Raw genomic sequence first — 8,787 nt, 5'->3', positions numbered from 1 at the left:
GGCTATGTGTGGGAGGTGGTGGAGCGATGCATACGAGGAGAGAGGAGAAAGAAAAGAGAGAAATGAGAGGAGAGGAGAGAGAGAGGGGCTGGCAAGTGGGCCGATGCATGCGAAATAGAGCGCCGGCGCCCTCAGCTGCGCCCCAGCTTTGTGGGTTTGGGTCGGGACTGCTGGCCGTAACTTTGACGAAATCCGGCGTTTTTTAAGCTTCTGGGGCATGACTGGAAGAAAAAATACGCACCGGCGATGAAAAAGGCCTTCTAGGAGGGCTGTTGGGGGGCCTAGTGGAGATGCCCTTATAGGAGTCCAATCCGAACTCGCACCCAAAATTAAGCCCGATTGTGCACAGGAGGACGAATCCGTCACGCCGAAGTTAGTATTTACCATATCGTACGTACACCGATCGTGCACAGGAGACGACAGCGAGTAGTATAGGAATTCTAATCCTACTCAGACAGCTGCCGGCAGGTTCTATTATTAGCCTATATATCTCTACTCCTAATGAACGAGTTGGTTGAATAGTCCCGGTTTATTTTCGTCCGGTTTATTTTCGTCTCACCTCCCACCACCCCTCCCATGCTAAAACCGAATCGCTCTGATACTCCTTCCATTTATTCGTAATGTATTTATGTGAAAAAATCAATTATGATTAATCTATAATCAATCTTTGAAAAATCAAATCTAAATTAATCAACTATACCATAAGTTCCTCAATCACATTAAATAATATTTCCATACTTCTCAAAAATTACATTAATTAACGTTTCCATACCTTGCCCAAAATATTAATTAATGTGATTGAGGAACTTATGGTATAGTTGATTAATTTAGATTTGATTTTTCAGAGATTGATTAGAGATTCTTCGGTACACACGTAAAAAGGGAAGAAAAGAAAAAGGAAACATATGCATGGACGTCAATCCCCTTCATCTCTCCCGCTCTCTTTCCTTTCTTGGGATGTAGCCGCCGATTTTCTTCCTTGCTCATGTTCTCCTTAAAGAGGTGGACATTGAGAGGCAACGAGCGTGGTAGGCCTCAGATCGCATCCTCCTAACCTTGCAGTCCTTCTCCGATGTCGTCCATGCATAATCCAACGCCCTCCTCCTCCCAGTGCCGCACCTGCGTCATTGGAGGTTGTGTGTGAGCTGGCCGCTGTCCCCGAGTATCTTCAACAGGTTGTGTGCTGCTCCCAGATAACGCAATTCGTGGAAGAGTTACAGAGAAGTGAGGGTTGGGGAGATCTGCTGGATGACATGCAGCACGGCCATGCCATCGAGCCACCATAGCCGCTCCTTCCAGTAGGCAATGAGGTTTGGTCGAGGGCAGGGGTAACAGCTGTGCGTGCTTGCTTGTTGTTATTCTCGAGGTGGATAGGTCATGCCATGAGCCCTCCTCCACGCATGGCGCAGCTTCCTCCGATCTCGCCCGTCCTCGAATCCCTGCTGGCAGGTGATGCTGCTTCCTTACCTCAACGAGTCAGAACTGAAAGCATCCACTTCTTGTGGTAAGAACCGATCTCATGTATTGCCATTTTTATAAGTTTCTTGATGCAAATCATAGCAAGAATATTGTGTTCTTCCTATTTGTTTGATTAGTTCCAAAACAGAAGCAATTCTATCGTGACGATTTCAAATGTTTCTTGTAGAAATTTAGCATAGTACTAAAGCAACTGAATTATCATTTTATCACAACTGCGGGCTAATTCTGAAATAAAAGCAATGGTGAATTTTTTTCATTAAACTGTAATCAATAAAATGCCATTTTGTATATTATTTACCTATTGGGTATGCTAATCTTTGGGTTCATTGGATGTGAATAATGGACCTGGTATGATTGGTGCTTGTACAATTACGTAATAGGAGTAGCAGCATTATACATCTTTCGAGTTACAGTAGGTTACCAATGGCAATTGCGGCTATGGATGTTTCACAATTGTGTGTACTGTAGGTGTACGTGATTAGGAGAACAGTGTGAGCCAATGGATTTTTCCATGTCTGCCTCTACGGCAACCCCTTGAGTGTATTTTATTTATATCTCAAGAACATGACAGTTTCAAGAATATATACGAGTCAGCTATCTTGTTCCCTTTTGTCCATTTTTACTTAAATACTATGAGGCGACTACTTGTTGTTATTCTTGCCATTGAAGATCTAGGTAAAAAAATTAATGAACCTGAAATATCGACAAAACAACAAGTATTGTTAACCAAGAAAAATAAGTCATGATAAAGACAAGATACATTTTGACCAGAAAAGCCCGTGCTCGATTATTTCGAGCACAGGCTTCTTCGGTAAAGACTCGATTTTTTAATCAATGTATGTATAATTCTAAGTCTTCTTTGAGATGTACATGATGAAAGAAAAGTACTATTTAGACAGAAATTGGTGTGTCTAAGGCCTGTGCCAAGTGTTGTCGAGGAAGATAGTAAACTCACTGAGGATGATCATTGGGGTTATTGCGAAGCTGACTATTTGGTGGAGTAGTCTCGCGACGTGGAGAAAAAGCCATGAGACATGAAATAACTGGTAAACTAAAGGATTCCCCGCGCATTGCAGTGGGAAATTTAACAATGACTTGGAAATATATGATTCTTTTGGGAAATTGTATTGTCTGATAGTTGCTCCGAGTGACACATTTCAAAGCACAAGAGTCAAATTGTGGCATCATCTCAATTCAGTCTCATGAAAGTGAAACTGCATCGTACATTTATATCTCATTTAGGGGAGTTAAGAATTACATTGAGACTTCCACTGAGGAGGGCAGTTGTTTCCAAGTAGGCTACAGTGCGACTTAGAAACTTCAAAAAAAAAAATCTATTTTTTAATCTGTTTGTGAGAAAGCGTGAAGAGAGCCAAGAGACTTTAATTTTGGATTTCAACAATAAATAAGAAATAAGAAAGAATTTTACGAATTGTACAGACGAATTCGAATTAGCCAATAAATTGGCTATCGTCTTTTCAATATAAATTATTGCAATATTCAAATTGCAATATCAATGAATTACAAATACAAAAATTCATTTAAGTGAAAAAGAATACTATGCAATAATCTACTAAAAAAAATGGATATTCTCAAATAATACTAAGAAAATAGTATTGATTTCTATTTATTTTAATATGTGCGCCTTTGTTTAGAGGATTCTATGTCTAATTATTCAAAAGTCTAATTATTCAATAAATTAGATTGATTGATACGAGTGGATTTCCTATTACGATGGATGGAAGAAAGAATGGATAGTCCAATAGCGGCTTCAGCAGCTGCAAGGGCTATAACAAAAATTGCGAAAATATCTCCTTTTAATTGGCGACTATCAAATAGATCAGAAAATGTTACGAGATTTAGATTAATTGAATTCAGTATAAGTTCAAGACATATTAGAGCTCTAACCATGTTTCGGCTTGTGATCAATCCATAGATACCAATCGAAAATAAATAGACACTCAAAAAAAGTACATGCTCAAACATCATTAACTAACTCCTTATCAATCTCGATTCATTTCAATATGAGGGCAAGAATTGAACCGATTCAATTAATTACAATAGAACAATTACACAACAAAAGAAAAAAAAAAAAAAAAGGAGGTATTTGTTGGCAGTAGATGGATTTTACTAAATCAAAATTGTGATTCTTTAGTTATTTATTTTAGATTTGCAATTCTTATAATTTGTACTTTTTCTAAGTTTTCTTATTGCCGAGCCATAGTAATTGCACCTATTAAAGAAACTAGAAGAATTATGGAAATGAGTTCAAACGGAAGATAAAAATCGGTTGCTAAATGAATTCCAATTTGTTGAACATTATTTATGAGACCCTGTTCTACTATTTGGTTTGATCTTGTAGTCCAAAGAATTCCATACCACGACGTATCTGGGATAGTAGTCATTAGTGAAAAAACAATAGTTATACAAACGAGTGAAGTGAACCCATCTCCAATAGTCCAATAATTCTTATCTTTAGACCATTCTGAGCCATTTACGAACATTACAGCGAATATGATCAAGACATTTATGGCTCCCACATAAATAAGAAGTTGTGCGACAGCTACAAAGTAGGAATTTAATAAAAAATAGAATAAGGATATACAAACAAGAACTAATCCCAGCGAAAAGGCAGAATAAATGGGGTTGGTAAGTAATACTACTCCTAGACCCCCTAGTAGAAGAACAAATCCCCCAAATAGCATAAGAATCTCATGTATTGGTCCAGGTAAATCCATTATGGATAAAAAGAAATTAATAGTATAAAATTTTTCATGAACTGACTAAAACTAAAGGATTCAAGGAAGGAAAAAAGGATTAGGGTATTTTTTTGTGTATAAACTTATAGTTATAAATTATATTATATCACGAAAATCTAGTCTGATTTAAAATAAGAAATAATTTCCAATAAGCAGTAGTTTTTCGTTTTTCTTTATAGTTTAATTTTAAAGTTTAATAAAGAATTATTAGATTTTTATAACAGAAAGACAAAATCAAAGTTTAGTAATCAGTAATCGTTCTTGAATTCGAAGATTTTTCTTTGTTTATTTTACTTTCAGACGAATTCCTAATTGTTTGAATTGTGTAATCTCCCATTATGGAGATTGGTAACCGACTTAAAGCAATTTGATTGTAATTCAATTCATGACGATCATAGGTAGAAAGTTCATATTCTTCAGTCATTGATAAACAGCTTGTTGGACAGTACTCAACACAATTGCCACAAAATATACAAACTCCGAAATCAATACTATAATTAAGCAATTGTTTTCTTTTAATATCCTTTTCAAATCTCCAATCCACAACGGGTAAATCTATCGGACATACGCGAACACATACTTCACAAGCAATACATTTATCAAATTCAAAGTGGATTCGCCCTCGGAAACGCTCTGGTGTAATTGATTTTTCATAAGGGTAGTGAATCGTTATAGGTAAACGATTTGTGTGGATAAGGTAGTTATGAAACTTTGACCTATGTACCTTGTAGCACGTATTGTTTGTTGACCATAACTCATGAACCCAGTTACCATAGGGAACATATTCATTCTAAATATCTATGAAAAAGATATGTTTCTTTCTCTTGTTTGAGAGAGCTTTTGTGTTGAAAATATTCTTACTATTATTGTATTATCTTATTTATAGTGAAACAAGTTGAGAAGAGGTTGTTAATAAGAGATTGCCCAGGGAAATAGGTAAAAGAAATTTCCATCCAAGATTTAATAACTGATCCATTCTCATCCTCGGTAAAGTCCATCTTATTGTGATAGAAATGAAGAGAAATAAATAAGCTTTAGTTAATGTAATAAATATACCCATTGTCATTTCCAAAATTCCAACTGCTTTATTCATTTGGAAAAAATCAAAAAAGGATATATAGGGAATAGATAAATTCCACCCGCCCAAGTAGAGAACTGTTACAAATAAAGAAGAAACTAATAAATTTAGGTAAGAAACAAGATAAAATAAACCATATTTGATACCGGAATATTCAGTTTGGTAACCTGCTACTAATTCTTCCTCCGCTTCTGGTAAATCAAAGGGTAATCTTTCACATTCTGCCAAAGAAGAAATTAAAAAAACCAGAAAACCTATAGGCTGACGCCAAATATTCCATCCAAAAAAACCGTATTTTGACTGTGCTTCAACTATATCAACTGTACTTGAACTGTTAGATAATCATAGTCGGTGATAACATCACAGTTCCCACCGCTATTTCAAAACCGTACATGAAACCTTAGCTTCATACGGCTTCTCTATGATCAGAAAAAGGAAAGGACTGTTTTGTTCCTAGCCCCGGGGGCGTAGATAGAATTAGATAAAATAAAATAGATTTGAAAGTCCTAAATTAGACCAAAGGAATTCCGTCTGCTAGAATAAGAAAAAGCGCTTCCGAATTGATCTCATCCTTTATAATATAATGAAAATTTTTCTTTGTTCAGTAATAACTTAATCTTGGAATAAAACACTTGTTACTTGTTATAGGAATTCAATTAATAAATGGAAAGAGTTGGGTATTAGTTCATGAGCAATTCTGCATGAATATGGATAGAGGAAGGAAATAATGAAAATTTTTTCTAGTGCACTCCATATCTTTTTTACTATTCTTCTTTCCCCAGGGAGGGGGTATTTAAAAAGAAAAAATGGATAAAGGGTTAATTCGTTCTTGATAGCCATTTCCTTAACAAGTGAATGGGAACATACTCTGGATCGGAATCCGAAGAAAGTACTACTTGATAATTTCTACAAATTGCAAGTCCTTATTATGATTCCTTTTATGGGCAAAAATCTCTAATGTTTTAGATTTTCCATTACTAATCCTTTATGTACTTTAGTGTTCCTAACCCTTCACTAACTTTTGGTGGATTCTTCTTATGGATTATTAAGTTATAGTAATAACTAGGAGTATTCTAGTAATGGAATTCCATATCGTGAATCCTTTATTCTTGGCCGCTTCAAGATATGATGACTAATTAAAAAATATCAACCTTGGGATAAAGAGTTTACACTGCTTATGTTTACTTCCACTTTTTTCTTGTACGTAGGAAATGAGATTTTTTCTTTTTACTACAAATTTATAAGCTGTTTTGTTTCACTCATATAGCTATCTAGTTTAACTTACCAACCCAAATACTAAATAAGAAAAGGAATATAAATAGTTAATGGATTTTATAGGAAAAAGATCTATTTTAACGAATCACACGTAGAGATATTGCTAGCACACAAAAAGTTAATGGTATTTCATAACTAATGGATTGAGCAGCAGCTCGTAGACCGCCTGAAAAAGAATATTTATTATTTGAGCTATATCCTGCCATAAGAAGACCAATAGGAGCTATACTTGAAATGGCAATCCATAAAAAAACACCAATACTAAGATCGGCTAAAACAAAATGATATCCCAAAGGGATAACTAAAAAACTTAATAAAACTGATATGACTGCTATAGAGGGTCCAATGCTAAATAAAGAAATATCTCCTCGGGATGGCAGAATATCTTCTTTAAAAAGTAGCTTAGTCCCATCTGCTATAGCTTGAAGCAGGCCCAGGGGGCCAGCATATTCAGGACCAATACGTTGTTGTATCGACGCAGATATTTCTCTTTCTAACCACACAATTACGAGTACCTCTATTGTTATTCCCAAAAGGAGGGTCAAAATGGGTAGAATCGATATCAGTCCATAGACTTCTTTTAATAATTCCAATTTCGAAAAAGAATTGATAGTTTCTACCTCTACCCTATCTATTATCATTTCAACGATCAACTTCCCCCATAATGATATCTATACTACCTAATATCGTCATGATATCAGCCAATTTCATTTTTTTAACTAGCTGAGGAAGAATTTGCAAATTAATAAACCCGGGTGGACGGATTTTCCATCTCCAGGGGAAAAGGCTATCATCTCCTACTAGATAAATCCCTAATTCACCTTTTGGGGCTTCTACTCTTACATAAAGCTCTTGTCTTGACAATTCAAAATTGGGCGAAGGTTTTTTACCAAGAAATTTATACTCAAAATCATTCCATTCAGAATTATTTTCTTTCTTAAAGCGTCGGACTTCTAAATTTTCATAAGGTCCTCCAGGAATTTTTTCTACAGCTTGTTGAATTATTTTGATGGATTCCCTCATTTCACCAATTCGTACTAAATAGCGAGCTAACGAATCCCCTTCTTTTTGCCATTGGACTTTCCAATCAAATTGGTTGTAAGACTCATAAGGATCTACTTTACGAAGATCCCATTGTATTCCAGAAGCTCGTAACATCGGTCCCGATAAGCCCCAATTTACTGCTTCTTCTCCGCTAATAAAACCTACTCCTTCAACTCGCTCTAAAAAAATTGGATTCTGTGTAATAAGTTGTTGATATTCAACAACTCCGCGTAAAAAATAATCACAGAAATCTAAACATTTATCGATCCATCCATAAGGTAGATCGGCGGCTACTCCTCCGATGCGAAAGTAATTGTGCATCATTCGCATACCTGTAGCAGCTTCAAATAGATCATATATTAATTCTCTCTCTCTAAAAATATAGAAAAAAGGAGTCTGTGCGCCGAGATCCGCCATAAAAGGTCCAAGCCATAGCAAGTGAGAAGCTATCCGGCTTAATTCTAACATAATTACCCTAATATAGCTGGCTCTTTGTGGTATTTGAATATTCTCCAAGAATTCTGGTGCATTTACTGTTATTGCTTCTGTAAACATAGTAGCTAAATAATCCCACCTTGTTACATAAGGTAAGTATTGTATAATAGTTCGGTTTTCCGCGATTTTTTCCATTCCTCTGTGTAAATACCCTAATATGGGTTCACAATCAATAACATCCTCACCATCGAGAGTAACGATCAGTCGAAGAACACCATGCATTGATGGGTGTTGAGGGCCCATATTGACTATCATGAGATCTTTTCTTGTAAGCGGTAGACTCATATCCTTTCTTCCTTAATTCATTATTCCATGAAAATGGATTATTCCATGAATTCCTCAAAGCGAGGCTCATCAAAATGAAAAATCTAAGACTACTATAAGACTACTAAAAAAATAATAAAACAAGAAAAAAATTTGAACGATTAAATTACTGCTCCCGAATATTCAACTGACCGATTAATTTCTTATAACGTACTCTATTTTTCTTTGCCAAATAAGCCAGCAAACGTCGACGTTTTCCCAAAAGTCTTCGTAGACCTCTTTCCGATGAAAAATCTTTTTTGTGTAATTCCAAATGTGAAGCAAGTCTCCGTATCTTATTGGTGAAACTGAATACTTGAAATTCAACAGAACCCCTGTTTTCTTCTTTTTCTT

The 8,787-nt window shown here is 35.6% G+C and overlaps 1 protein-coding gene across 1 annotated transcript; it reads right to left on the bottom strand.

Annotated features, from left to right (window-relative positions):
- Window positions 1-2,860: 2,860 nt before the first annotated feature.
- Window positions 2,861-8,419, bottom strand: LOC125531939 (NAD(P)H-quinone oxidoreductase subunit 1, chloroplastic). Its single transcript, XM_048696148.1, has one exon. The coding sequence runs from the start codon at window positions 7,230-7,232 to the stop codon at window positions 6,669-6,671; it is 564 nt and encodes a 187-aa protein (XP_048552105.1). The 5' UTR covers window positions 7,233-8,419; the 3' UTR covers window positions 2,861-6,668.
- Window positions 8,420-8,787: the final 368 nt, after the last annotated feature.

The sequence above is a fragment of the Triticum urartu genome, unplaced genomic scaffold (assembly GCF_003073215.2).
Source record: "Triticum urartu cultivar G1812 unplaced genomic scaffold, Tu2.1 TuUngrouped_contig_8483, whole genome shotgun sequence".
Classification (NCBI taxonomy): domain Eukaryota; kingdom Viridiplantae; phylum Streptophyta; class Magnoliopsida; order Poales; family Poaceae; genus Triticum; species Triticum urartu.
The sequence above is the reverse complement of the archived record's forward strand: the minus strand, read 5'-3'. Positions and strand labels throughout refer to the sequence as shown.